At 42.6% G+C, this 13,304-nt stretch overlaps 1 protein-coding gene across 33 annotated transcripts in view; it reads right to left on the bottom strand.

The window, feature by feature from the left end:
• The window catches only part of CTNND1 (catenin delta 1), a 51,520-nt gene that overhangs the window by 7,280 nt on the left and 30,936 nt on the right, over positions 1-13,304 (bottom strand). For 25 of the 33 annotated variants that reach the window (XM_070563956.1, XM_070563957.1, XM_070563958.1 and 22 more), the window contains 13 exons: positions 13,092-13,163; positions 11,999-12,151; positions 11,094-11,629; positions 7,142-7,605; positions 5,845-6,028; positions 4,877-4,994; positions 4,239-4,392; positions 3,321-3,389; positions 2,367-2,494; positions 2,114-2,264; positions 1,186-1,378; positions 717-831; positions 55-142 (listed from right to left, as the gene is read on the bottom strand). In XM_070563956.1, coding sequence (XP_070420057.1) covers positions 55-142; positions 717-831; positions 1,186-1,378; positions 2,114-2,264; positions 2,367-2,494; positions 3,321-3,389; positions 4,239-4,392; positions 4,877-4,994; positions 5,845-6,028; positions 7,142-7,605; positions 11,094-11,629; positions 11,999-12,151; positions 13,092-13,163 — 2,425 coding nt within the window. Of the gene's footprint in view, positions 1-54; positions 143-716; positions 832-1,185; positions 1,379-2,113; positions 2,265-2,366; positions 2,495-3,320; positions 3,390-3,821; positions 3,840-4,238; positions 4,393-4,876; positions 4,995-5,844; positions 6,029-7,141; positions 7,606-11,093; positions 11,630-11,998; positions 12,152-13,091; positions 13,164-13,304 lie in introns of all 33 variants that reach the window. The other 8 variants (XM_070563943.1, XM_008531078.2, XM_008531085.2 and 5 more) reach the window with 1 other exon arrangement.

The raw sequence follows: 13,304 nt of genomic DNA, 5'->3' as shown, positions 1-13,304 counted from the left end.
AAGAATAGCAGATGTGGAATAAAAGCAGAAGGATATGCCCCCTGGATACTGTACCTGATTTCTGGTTCCGGTCAATGAGAGGGAGCGTGCTATCATCATATGAGTGACTGCTCTGGCTTCGAGAAGCATTGTTTAGATTCACCTGGAGGCAAACAAAATGCAACACCATCACAGAGTACTGAATTCACCCATATCTTATCCCTCATGGGCACAGACCTTTAGGTCCCATTCCCAAATACAACTCTCACCAAAAGGGTAAATAGATACCTACACAGTGAAACAAATCAGGACATTATGGCTTCTATTTGTCTTCCTGAACAGGAGATTACAAAGGTACCAAACACTCATACTATCAGAAGTCTCAGAAAATGGCCAACTTCTTTAAAGGGCTAAGGCCGAATTGGGGAAAAGTCAAAAAGGCCATCACTCTCCAACACCACCAGCATTTACAGTATGCTGTGTCACAGAGGAAAACCAGAGCTATTTCAGCAGCAAATGAACTGCAGGCACCATTCTTTTGTGGCGGGGGGGGGGGGGGGGGGGGGGGGGCGGGGGGGGGCGGGGGGCGGGCGGAAACCAAATGATTTCTTTACTAACAGAGACTTGGATCAAAAGCAGACTTAGTGTGATAGTGAAATAGAAGAAACCAGAGACAGAAGCATGACCCTAGACCAAGGAAAAAAAGGTAAAAGTCTCAGTCCCAAGAGTTATTCTACCTGAAAGTCTGATTTCTTCCATCCTTCTTTTTCCAGAGGCTTTCGCAGTTCCTTATACCCCCAGATTGTCTGTAACACAAGTGCTGCTGCTCGAACCTCTTTTTCTGAGCGGTTCCTTTTGAGGAAAGTAACACCATATGGAATTTGGATGTAAGACCAGGGAAGAAGCTGAGAACCTATACTTTCTAATATAATCTAACATGAGAATATAAATGCCAAAATGGGTAAGATCAAGTATTCACCAAGACCTGTATTATGTCCCAAACAGTGACAAAAAAATGTTTGATGGATGAGCCTGTTACCAATTCATGGATCAACACATAAGACAGAAAATGGAGCAATACCTCTTCACACTTTACACGTAAATAAGGGAAAACAACCTTAGAAAACAACAGGGGAAAGTTCCTTCCTAGCAACTCCCCTCTCATACCCAAATTCTTCCAGCTGTAATTTTAAATGTTAAGCTCACCCTGACTTGTTGATCAACACCAGCTTCTCAATACCCTGTGTCTCTCGAAGCTTTTTGGCAGCCTCCAAGTTCTCAGCAATAACTTCATTGATGGTGTTCAAAATAGAGACCACAGTGTCCTCAGAGAAATTCTGGGAAGAGCTCTGTTGCCTTTCTGGCAGATTCTTTACCAAGTTAGGAATAGCATGTTTACCTACAGTGGTAAGACAGAAGGAATGTGTACAGGGAGAATAAGCTGAGCCAGGTTAGGAGGGGCCTAACACTATGCTTAATTGCATTGATCATACAAAGTATAGGTACTGTCCATATGAATCAACTTTCTTCTCCTATAGAATTATCATATCAAAAGAACAAAGGACCTGGAATACCCATGGATTTATTGTCCTTCCTATTCCTTTACTTATTCTCTCCTTCTTCAGCCATTTTGAAACAATGTGAATACTTTATATCAAATATGCTACATAGTCCATTCAGATATTCTAATAAAAACAGGATATTTAATATTATAATAGTCATTATGAATTTAAAAAAACAAAGAGCTGGGCTCTGCCATTTATGAGCTATATTAACTAGGCAAATTACTTAACTTCCCTGACCCTCAGTTTCTTTATTCTGTAAAAAAAAAAAAAAAAATGGACCTTTGCAAAGCTGTGACGATTAAATGAGAACATACAGAAGTGCTTAACAATGCCTACTAACAAAGTTAGTGCTTAGTAAATAATAACTATTATTATTATAGTTTTGAAGAGTCATCATTTCTTGTCTTTCCAAGAACCATTAAACTATAACCTCTCCAACCCTCAGTTCACAAACTAAGGAGGGCTAGGATCCTCCTTCTCTGTCACTTCAATAAGTAAATTATTTAGCACTTGCTAGATTAAAGGCACTGCACTAGATGCTGAGGTATGGTTAATGTCCAACTCCTCACCAATTAATTCTTTGTTGCGAGCATCCACGGCCAGATTTCTCAGTGCTCCAGATGCAGCTTTTACTACCCGCTCATGTTCATTAGTAAGGAGGTCAGCGATGGCAGAAAGAGCCTTCTCTTGACGCAGAGCAGAGCGGATGTATCGACCATACTAGAAGTAGTACATGGGAAGAGGTGGAACAGATTACAAATGACAGCAAACTAGTTAGCTAAGTTCTCTCACCTCCAAATCCATCTTCTAAAAGGTACTCACTGTCCAGCGCCCAGCACACAAGTTCTGGATAGCTCCAGCTGAGGCTTCTAGAATGGCAGGAGTCTTGCTCTCTTTGAGGAGTGAGATGTATATCCGAACCACCTCTGGTTGAAATAAAAGCTCATAGCCTGCACAAAAAAGGGGAGGATGCTACTCAGTACCTACAAACCAGGCTCCGGCTGGTTGAAGTCCAGCCTTAGTACCCTGGAATGATGGATTTATGCTCCTATAGCATTAGGTTCCCTAAACTCTTCCACTCACCCAGCAGCAAACTCGGAGGCTTGACTCCATGCTTTCTTAAGAATAACTAATCCACGGTAAGAGCCAACAGATATCAACTCATCATATGCAACTCCTCTCTCTGCTTCCCCCTTGCCTCTTCTCTCCCAGTTTACTTTGGCCTTGCTGGCACTCAGGGGATTCATTTCCTCACTGATAGCACTCAGGTTTAAGATTCCTCATCTCAAGCAAATAATTTCTAACTTTTAACTGAGTCATTCTGCCCACTTTTACTATGACTCAGCAAAAGGGCCTATCATAGATTTAACAATATCTAAAATTTTTATATCCATAGAGAGCTGTGAATTTTGGACTCACTCTATTGATAAATATAAAGATCCAAACTGTGATAAAGAGGCTTCTTATAATAGGTAACTTTTAAGTCCCAGGAACTGTAGCAGCTACTTAGGATAACTAAGTTTCTGGTCTAAACTACCATCAGGACCTTATCCTATCATCAAGTAATCTGAATAGATGCCATAAGCAGCAGTTCTTTTAAGTTAGAGCTATCATACCATAGAGCTTCCCAATACTTTCACTATCACTTCAGATCCATTAAGTCGGAGAAGAGAGAACAGTGAACACACTGCATAGCCTCCTGCTAGGCTACCAAATACATCTCTGTGGACTACGTTTATGAGACCCTTGAAGACTGAGAAGAAAAAAATAACTTACCTCGAGCGGGACTAGTTCTTTTAGGAAAGTCCACTGTATCATTTGCTGGATCTTCTGCTGGTTTTTTCCCTTTAGAAATTAAAAAAAGGAGAGAAGGGTAAAAGCTTTAAGAAAAGAAGGAGTCCAGCGGGTGTATTTCTTATTCTTCAGTCAAAATCTCTGGATCAGAGATGCAACAAGAGGGGGAAAAAAAATCAGGCCCCTCAGCCTGTCCTAGCAAAGGGCTGTGCAGAAACAAGGACAGAAAACAGGCAGCAGATAGGTAAGATAAGGATAACCACTGTTGTTGCTATTGTCCTGAGTTCTGATAAGTGGGACTGCCCAGAAATAGCATGCCATGAGCCATTAGCTCAGAAGAGCTAACCTTGTTTCAATGGTCTTCCTCAACTTAATTTTCCTACATGCATCCAGAGGGAAGGGTTAGGCAAGGAAACACTAGGGAAGCTAAAACCCAAACATGCAAATTAGAAGTAGATAAGCGCCTTAAAAGATTCCACTCACCTCTGGAGAACCACTCATCTTCCAGTGCGTCACCCAAGGTGGAAAGCAGAGGAGAAATGAAGGAAGAAAAATGCAGGAGAAAGATGTCAACAGGATCATGAGAAATAAGCAGAAAAGCAGAGAGGAAAAGAAAAACACAGGAAACACAAAGGAGGAATGGGGGAGAAGGCCCCAGATTAGTTGAGTTCTCGTCCTTCCCTGCCCCAATCATTGATACCACTACCACCACCACCACCACCATCATCATTGCCTCAAATGAAGCACACGGCGCAGGGGAAGCAGCAGCAGAGCAAAAAGACATCCTAGACTATTCAGATTCCTGTATTGCTCGGTAAGCACTGTAGACCTAAAGCTAGAAGCATTCCTGCCTCTCCCCATCCTACGTTAAAGAGCAAGGAACAAGGAACCAAGACTCACCTTTGCCCTTCTTGGCCCCAAAGCAACTGGCAGCATGTGGCCCTGCATTGTTGGCAACATTGGGAGGGGCCTCTTGGTAACGCTCTGCCTGTGGGATCTCCCGGTGAACTTGATACGACAAGTTCCGAAGGAGGCAAACACAGTTCTCCACAAGCTTGGGAACACAAGACAAAAGGCTTAATGGGAGAAGAGAATGCCCATAGTGATTTCCTAGCAAGTACAGGTTTCCACGATTCAGGTACTAAAATACTGATCCTCAAAAGCACAGCCCAATCCATCATCTCTCACAAGGCCTCTTAAGTGCCCCAAGCTTCGCAAAATCCTTGTAGCCTGAGGCTAATGGAGGGTTTCTGCCACCTTTTGGTGTGTGGCACAAAACTTAGAGTCATTCTGACTTTTTCCTATTTCAAAAAATGTACAGCCTTGGAAGTACAGTTAAACAGCTTTAAAATATATTATATAGGTGAAAGAAATTCTAAAGAAAACAGTTTTCTTCTGAGGTGAACACCTGCTCTAGGAAGGAGGGGCTAGTATAGGTATCTAATGTCACCTGAAAGACTGAGATGATCAGATGTTCAGTCTGCACTAGAGGTACCTCATGACTGCTGTGAATGGAATTCATTCAGCCATTAACTTACCTTGCTGTCTGAATCCTTCTGCCCAATCTCAGCCTGAACAATGAAAATGAGGGCATCCACTAAACCATCACATTCCCGAAGTTTCCGGCGAGCTTCACTCCTCTCTGAGCTGACATTCCTAAGGAGAAAAGAAGAGGCTTCAAGATGACTCAAATTCAAAAATCCTCCCTTAATATCCTTGAGATCTAAAAGCCTCCTCAATACCTTTTCTATTCACTACACAAATAGTGAATACATGCTATAAGCAAGGCACTGCAGTCGAGAGAAACTTGAGTAAGACAGTCCCTGCCTTCAGGGCATTTATAACCAGGCCGGGGGTGGGAGGCAGGTGTAAATAAAGTATACCAACAATGATAATTTAAGATAGAATAGATACTTCTTATACAGAAGTACAAATGAAAAATGGGGAGTATATTGCAAAGAGAGAAAGAATATACTGCAGCATCTGTAGGATAAAAGAAGAAGAAATCAGGAAAAGTTTCATGAAATATAGGCACTTGAGTTTAGCCTGAAAAGATACATAAGGAAAGAAAGGCATTGCAGACTAAAGGAAGAACAGATCTTCCTCACCCCATCTCCTAGCCTTCTAGGACTCTGTACTCTTGTTGCATCTATCACAGCCTGACTTGAAATACAGATCATTGAGGGCAAGGTCATAGACACACACAAGCCCAGGACCAGACAAGTGCCTTACATGTGGTAGGTATTGAACAAATGTTTACCAAATTCAATGAACAAAAAACAGGCACAGCAGTAAGGAGGATGTGTGAGAAACAGCAAGCAAACCGACATAGCAGGTGTATGTGGTACATAAGGAGTAGCGAAGGTAGAAAGATAGGTTGGAGTCGTAGTGTACAATATAGGTAAGAATGGAGGCTGAAAGACAGGCTAAAGAATTTAAACCTTTTTTAAAAAAGAAATCTAAGTTCAAAAGTTCAATCTTCATACTCTGAAAGCCCTTATGTTACCTAAGGCAGCCAGCTGTATTGGTGAGCACCGATTCCCACTCAATATGACGTGGCTTACAATCTTCATTAGGTTCCCGTTCCCAACCAGAATGCGGAATGATCACTTCATCTGTCAAGGCATGCAGTGCATGGTCCACAATCTCCATTTTGATTGAGTCATGGGATGAAAGATTCCACAGGGTTCCTGGCAGAGACAACTCGTCAGACAGTTCTCCAGCACCCAAGACAATATATTTGAAGAATGCCAAAGAAAATCCCCTATTCCATCAATTCTGTATTCTCAGTGACCAAATATCTTGTAATGATATTCAAATTTTTATAAGAAATATATTTTACATTATGGCTCAATACAAATATATCTATCATGAAACAGTTTTATAAAACAATACTTACTATAAGCAACGTTCTCTGGGCTATCTACACCAGTTTCCCAACCTCAGCACCACTAACATTTTAGGTCAGAAAATTCTTTGTTGTGGTGACCTGTCCGGTCCTACGTTAGATGTTTAGCAGTATCTCTGACCTTTACTCGTTAGATGTCAGTAGCACTCCCTTCCCCCGCTCCCAAGTTATGACAACCAAAAATGTCTTCCAACATTGCAGGTGTCCTCTGGGGGGCAAGATTGCCCCCAAGTGAGAATCAACGGTCTACGCTATTTCTTTATCTTTCTTTCTTTCTCTTGTAATTCTGGTTGTGATGCACAAAATTGTGCTCAAGACACACTAATTAATCACAAACCACAACCTGAAAAACCACTCTTCTAAAGCAAGGACCACAAGCTCAAAAGTCTATACATGCCAGCCAGGTGAGTCAGGAAAAGCAGATATTTAAAAGAAATTACAAGAACATGGACAAATGACAAGTGACACTCAGCTTCAATGTTTGGGAGACAATTTCCTATATAGCGGCAGTTGGTCAGAGATAACAGAATGTACTGGGGATTACTGCAAACTTGTGTGGTATTGTGTGATAGCACAGGCCTGAATCAGCTTAGACCAACTACCGCCAGGTAGCAAAACAGATCCATTGTTACATGTTCTTGCCGGTTTTTAACAGAAGCTAAGAATCTGGAATTTTAAGTGGAATCTTCTGGATTTTAAACATTGGCAACCAATTCTTTAAAATTTTGAAAACCACAAGTGATCCAAACAAATCTGTGAGATGAATTTGACCTAAAGGCCACCAGTTCACAACTTTTCACCAAAAGTAAAAGGACTGGAAATCCTTCTAGCTCTTAGCATCTCTAGGGGTAACAGTGACCCTAACCTAGCAGTTTCCCTTGGGCCTAGAACTCACCAGTAATGACTTCAGTGAGATCCATATCACGAGCCTTTCGGAGTAATCGCACAAGGGCAGGAACACCATCACAGTTTTTTATGGCGATCTTGTTATCCTGGTCACGTCCAAAAGAGATATTCTTGAGAGCTCCACAGGCTCCAAGGTGCACTTCCTTTTTTGGGTGGTCTAACAATCCCACCAGTACTGGGATGCCTTTTAGCTTTCGAACATCGGTCTTCACCTTGTCATTGCGGTAGCACAAGTGCTGCAGGTATGCAGCTGCATTGGACTTGACGGCATCCAAGCGGAATCCTAGCATGGCTATTACCTCTGGCAGCTCTGGCTGTCTCCAATTTGGGGGTGGGGGCCCTCCCTTGCGCAGGCTATCCAAGCTTGCTAAACTTCCCCGTTCGTGCTGGGCTAAAGGAGCCCAATAGTACTGGTCTGATGGCACCTCCTCACCAATCATGTCTTCATAGCTCCTGGAGTGTTGGAAGAACCAAGAGGAAAGAGGAATACATCAAGCTGTCAAGTCTGGTTTCATGGAGAGCTCCCATTACCCCTCATGTTCAAGGGAGGAGTAACCTCAGCCCTAGGAAACTAGATCTTATCTCTCCTTTGCATAAATGATATACTGATCAACTTTTCTTAATGAGATAAGGTAATAATTTTAAAGGCATCTGCAATTAGATTAAAACCACCTTTTCCTGCGAAGCTTAGTAGCTTGGAGAGTAATGAGCATTCAGAAATATTAATCACAAAAAAAGAACCAAATCTTGACTGCTTAGCATTTGAATGATATCCAACAGCTATTAATTTCTCTGGGTAGAGATTGAAATAAACCCTCAGACAGCAGAGTTAACCAAAGCAACGGACTCTATGCCACAGAAGTCAGCAAACAACATCTGAGAGCAGTTCCCATAAGCCCTTAGCTAAACAGGAAATCAGGCATTTACACACAGGAAACAGCTGGTGGGATAAGACCCTTAAACACACTTTATATTTAAGCTTCTCCTTACCCTATTTTGGAAATTATAAAAGAGGAGGTGATATAGTAAAAGCAGTACAGGACTTCTTGCTACGTCATATGAGGGCCTGGCTTGGGTACTGATGAGGTATAAGCCTGAATATTAATTTTCACAGTTCATCCCAAGATCATCTCTGCTACTCAACAAATGCGTTTGAGACTTGATTTCTAGCCTCTGATTTCTAAAGACAATACCTCCGATTCTGTCAAAATAGAGACTACTAACCACAATCATATTTAAGATTCCCAGCCACTAAGAAAAGGAACAGAGACAAAGCACAAAGCAACTGAAGGTAAAGAGAATAACAGAGATCATTTTTCCCATTTCAGTACTATGAACAACCGCTAGAGGGTGAGTCTGTCACACTATTATTTATTCATAGCCACCAGGAAGGAAGAGACCCATTATCTGTGAGCTCATCTCACTCTATGGCTCCCACAGGAGAGAGGAGAATCTATTGTGTGAAACTCCAAATAAGCCCATTGTTTGTTCCACAAAACCATTCCCACTGCCACCAAACCCTCAAGGTTAGCCTGAGCAGAGGGCCTGCCTCATAGCTGTCAACATCAACCACTCAACAGTGATTCAGATGAACAAAGCATTTAGTAAAAATCAACATTTTTTAATAGCATTGAAACAAAATGAAAAGATTATATAGCTAAGTTTTAAAAGTAGGCTACTAAACAGCATGTTAGTAAGACTCTTTTTGCAGGGGAAAAATAAAGTCAGAGTATGTTTCCACACATAGGAAAAAGAACTCAAAGGAAATGCACCAAAATGCTAGCAGCTCTTTATCAATGGATGGTGTGCTTTTCTGGCTTTTTCTAGTTTTGCAGAGAGCATGCTTTACTGTTATTATTATTTTAATATAAGCAATTACAAAAACAATTATCATAACCAAGATTTGGTCACTCAAGATCTATTTTCTTCTTTCACAAGCTGTGGATCATGACATTCTTTCCTTTGTTTTACAAATAACAAAGCTGTGCCCAGAAAGATTAAATGACTTGCTTGAGGCTACATAGCTAGTGGCAAAGGCACAACTAGAACCAAGGTCTTTTGGTTCAGTGCTTTTTCCACTAATTACTCTGCCTTGCTGTTTTGTCTGACCTTGCATTACTCTCCTAGGCCCAGAACAGGAAGCAGCAAATGTTCTTACTAGTCAAGCAGGTTTCCAAGTCCAGCGCTACCTGGAACAAACCCAAGAACCAAGCCCCAAACTGTCTCTTTATGTCAACTGCCACAGCTAAGGACAGCAGAGAATGACCTGGCCACCCGCACCCACTTACGTCCAATCACTCTACTAATGAGGGAGTCAGAAAAGGCAGACTTGTCAACAAGCAGAAGGAGCCAACACCCTGGGCAGACTCCTTCAGTGATAGCTCTTATCTACCACTGTTCCAAGTTGCACCAGCTAAGGTCTGGTGCCCCCTAGGAATAAAAGGTGAGTCACATGGGAAGTGGATTAGCTGTCCAAAAGATACCTGAAAGGTGAGTGACTCAGGCTTAGATAATGAGGCCTCTACCCCTGGCCCAGCCAAGTTCACTGTTAACCAAAGCTACCTAATATGAGGAAAATGAGCACCAAGACACTGGCTTTAGAAGGTCATGACCCCATACAGAAATTTAGCAACAGCTGCTAGGATATCCTTACCATCAAGAGATCCATAAATCTTCTCCCTTATTTCTTAGTATTTCTCTTTGCCTGGAAAACACTGTCTCTTATTCATTCTAAAGAGGGGTTGGTAGCCCATAGGCCAAACCTGTTTTTATACAACCACAGAACTAAGAATGGTTTTTATATTTTTAAAAGGTTGTAAAAAGAAGAGCAACAACATACAACAAAAATGATATATGGCCTGCAAAGCCTAAAATAGTTCTACCTCATCTTCTACAGAAAAGATTTGCCAAACCCCATTCTACAGCATTCTCTCAAGGCAAACCATCTACCAGTCCAATCAATCACTCCCTTTTTCACATCACCAAAGAATCTCCAGGGATGAGTAGTAAAGTCAAAATAGGCAGCTACTTAGTGACCATTCAGAGTGTCACTAATGTACCAGCCTCTAAGGATGCCACCCCATTTCACTTTATAATCAAATGTAAGAACCTAAGCACAAAGTGTCAGGGCTTTTGTGAGATCAAGGTTTTGTTTTGTTGTTATTTTTTTTAAAGATTGGCACCTCGCTAACATCTGTGCGAATCTTTTTTTTTTCTTCTTCTTCTTCTTCTTCTCCTCCTCAAAGCCCCCTGGTACATGGTTGTATATTCTAGTTGTAAATGCCTCTGGTTGTGCTATATGGGACGCCGCCTTAGCATGGCCTGATGAGCAGTGCCATGTCCACACCCAGGACAGAAACCAGCAAAATCTGGACCGCTGCATGCAAACTTAACCCCTCAGCCACGGGCCGGCCCCAAGGTTTGTTTTTAATTTGAGATTAAAACCACCACAGAGAGGCTTCTTACATATATCCTAAACTATCTGTTCTCGCCCTGAAAGCCTAAAACCCTCAACTCTGTTCTTAATACCAAACCAGAAGCTGACAAAATTCACAGGAACAAGTGAGTATGCCATAGCCCCAGGCACCAGGCTCCTTTATGGTGCTCCCTATCATCAAAAGGGGGTCAGATCTTAGGCACAAATAGCAGAAACTCTTAGCATAGCAGCAAAGGCCACTCTTCAGGACACAGACCAGTAACCATCACAAGTCATTTTATATAATTAGAATATATGATTTTTATAATGAAAAAGACACAAAAAAGCAGGTTGATACTTAGTAAAATCAGAAAAAAGAAGAGGGTGGCCTTTCACACACACAAAAAAGGCAGAAGAGAGGGGGCCACAAGTGTCTCTGACCCCAGAAAGCACTTAGGAGGAGAAGGAAGAGCTACCCCTTTCCACTGTCTTGGAAAGACCCTATCTTTCCCCTTTCCTTGCCTACCTGAGGCGACGGCGAGGGTCAGATGGTGTCCCAGTCCGACGGGCAGTGCCATAATCAGACATCATGCCGTAATCCAGGTCATCATAGGCTACACTGCGCTGATCATCCTCTAGCCCATAAGGCTCTGGATGAAAGCGATGCAGATCCACACTGCTCCCACCAACCCGAACCTGGGGTTGGGGCCCGTAGACATCCTGTCTACTAGGTGCCCGGTAACCTTCCATGCTGGGCCTATACCGCTCCTCAATGCGGGTCACCCGGGACAGACTGCCATAGTTGTCACTGCTACTTGGATAACCATCTTCATAGTGGCGGCTATATCCATCAGGAGGGTAATGGAAGTTCCTGGGAAGGGTAGCAGTGCCTGCTTGCCCTACATAGGGACCAGGTCCCCCATTGCCATTCTTGCGGAAGTCACGACCCAGAGTCTGGATATAGTTGTTAGAAACGGATGAGGCATCCACAGGCAGCCCATCTGGTCCCATAGGGACTGGCTGTACTGTCCGTGTTGTCACAGTCTTCACTACTTTCTTAACCTTCATGAAAGGAAAGAAAAAATAAAAATTAATGAAGTGAACAATATAAGCTTAAATTCTAGACCATTCTAAGAAAAGAAACAAACCCCTACCTCTAGCTCACTTTAACTGGAAATGCCTTACGATCTACTATCTACCCTTCTCTCCATCTTATAGGAAAGCTACTATAGACCTGGATATACCTCCTCTCTTCTCCCTTCCATTAGATTTTCCCACATCTCTTCTGTCTTCTCTGACCAGAGATCACTTTCTTTATGCCTTCACTACGGATCAGTGGCCCTTCATCCACCCTAAGTTCTTAATCCTTCCCCTAACAGACCATAGAAGACCTCCTCTGTCATCCCAGACCTTATACAAGCCTTAGCTTACAGTGGTCTCTGTGCGTCGAGTGGTTCCATCATCTGAGGTCTCCACAGAGACAACAGACATGGCTCCTTCAGGGTCCTCCTCCGTGTAGGTCTCCACAATCTGCCCTGGCTCCTGCATCCTGGGGATGGTGCTATACAGTAAGTGACTGTGATCCTATATGGAAAAGAGTAAAAGGAAGGAGCTACTACTGAGCCATATATATTAACAATCCCTACCAAAAAGAAGCACTGCCTCCCTGAAGACAGAGACTTCTCATGCATCTTCTATGGGTCCCAGGATTTTTAGAGGCATGGTTGTCCCCATCTTTTAAACTTGAACAAAAGGGGAGAAGATATAATTTCCCAGTTCTAGTCACTTAACAAATATGAACTAAGTTAACTAGAGCCACCCCAACACCCAAGAGACAAACTGCAGATTTAACTTCACAGTTCTTTGTCATCTATGCGAAGATGAACTGTGTTAACGGCAGCTACATCTACATCTGAGTAATCCTCCAAAGAAGAAGTTCACCCAATAGAGAACTTTTTAAATTTTTTTTTGAGGAAGATTACCCTTGAATAACTACTGCCAGTCCTCCTCTTTTTGCTGAGGAAGCCTAGCCCTGAGCTAACATCCGTGCCCATCTTCCTCTACTTTATATGTGGGACGCCTACCACAGCATGGCGTGCCAAGCGATGCCACGTCCACACCCGGATCCAAACCGGCGAACCCTGGGCCGCCGAGAAGCGGAACGTGGGAACTTAACTGCTGCGCTACCAGGCTGGCCCCAAAAACTTTTAAGATGAACCAGAAAATCCCACTAAGAGCCATCTTCTGACTAGCTCCTTGTTACTCTTCAGATACTGGCTAACACACTCAATCTAGAAAAGGGATGCAGTAGTTGAGGGATCAAATACTGTATCAATGGTCATTAAAATTCATTCCAAAATAAAACTGTACATTGAAGTTCCACTTTTTCATTTTCCTAAATGAAAGAAACTAGTTAACAGGCGCTTACAACATGCCAGGCACAAGACAACAATATGCTCTTACAGGCTGGGGAAGTTAAGAAGATACGAATGAAGCAACCCTAACCTTGAGTCAGAGGAATTACCTGGGGTCCGTTGAGTTTCAGATCTGAAAATTTCTGTCGCTCAAGGTCAGCATCGCCCACAAACCGGCCGTTCTGAAACACAGCCCACAAGAAGACAATTCATTTTGTGGCCTTCCTTTGTCCTACCAAACACAAATGATCTTTTTTTCCAAACAGGAAAAGGGCTTTCAAGAAGATATTTGTGGCCTGGAGTCCTTCTGTCAGTACTCATAA

This window comes from Equus przewalskii, chromosome 11, assembly GCF_037783145.1.
Source record: "Equus przewalskii isolate Varuska chromosome 11, EquPr2, whole genome shotgun sequence".
NCBI classification, from domain to species: Eukaryota; Metazoa; Chordata; class Mammalia; order Perissodactyla; family Equidae; genus Equus; species Equus przewalskii.
The sequence above is the reverse complement of the archived record's forward strand: the minus strand, read 5'-3'. Positions and strand labels throughout refer to the sequence as shown.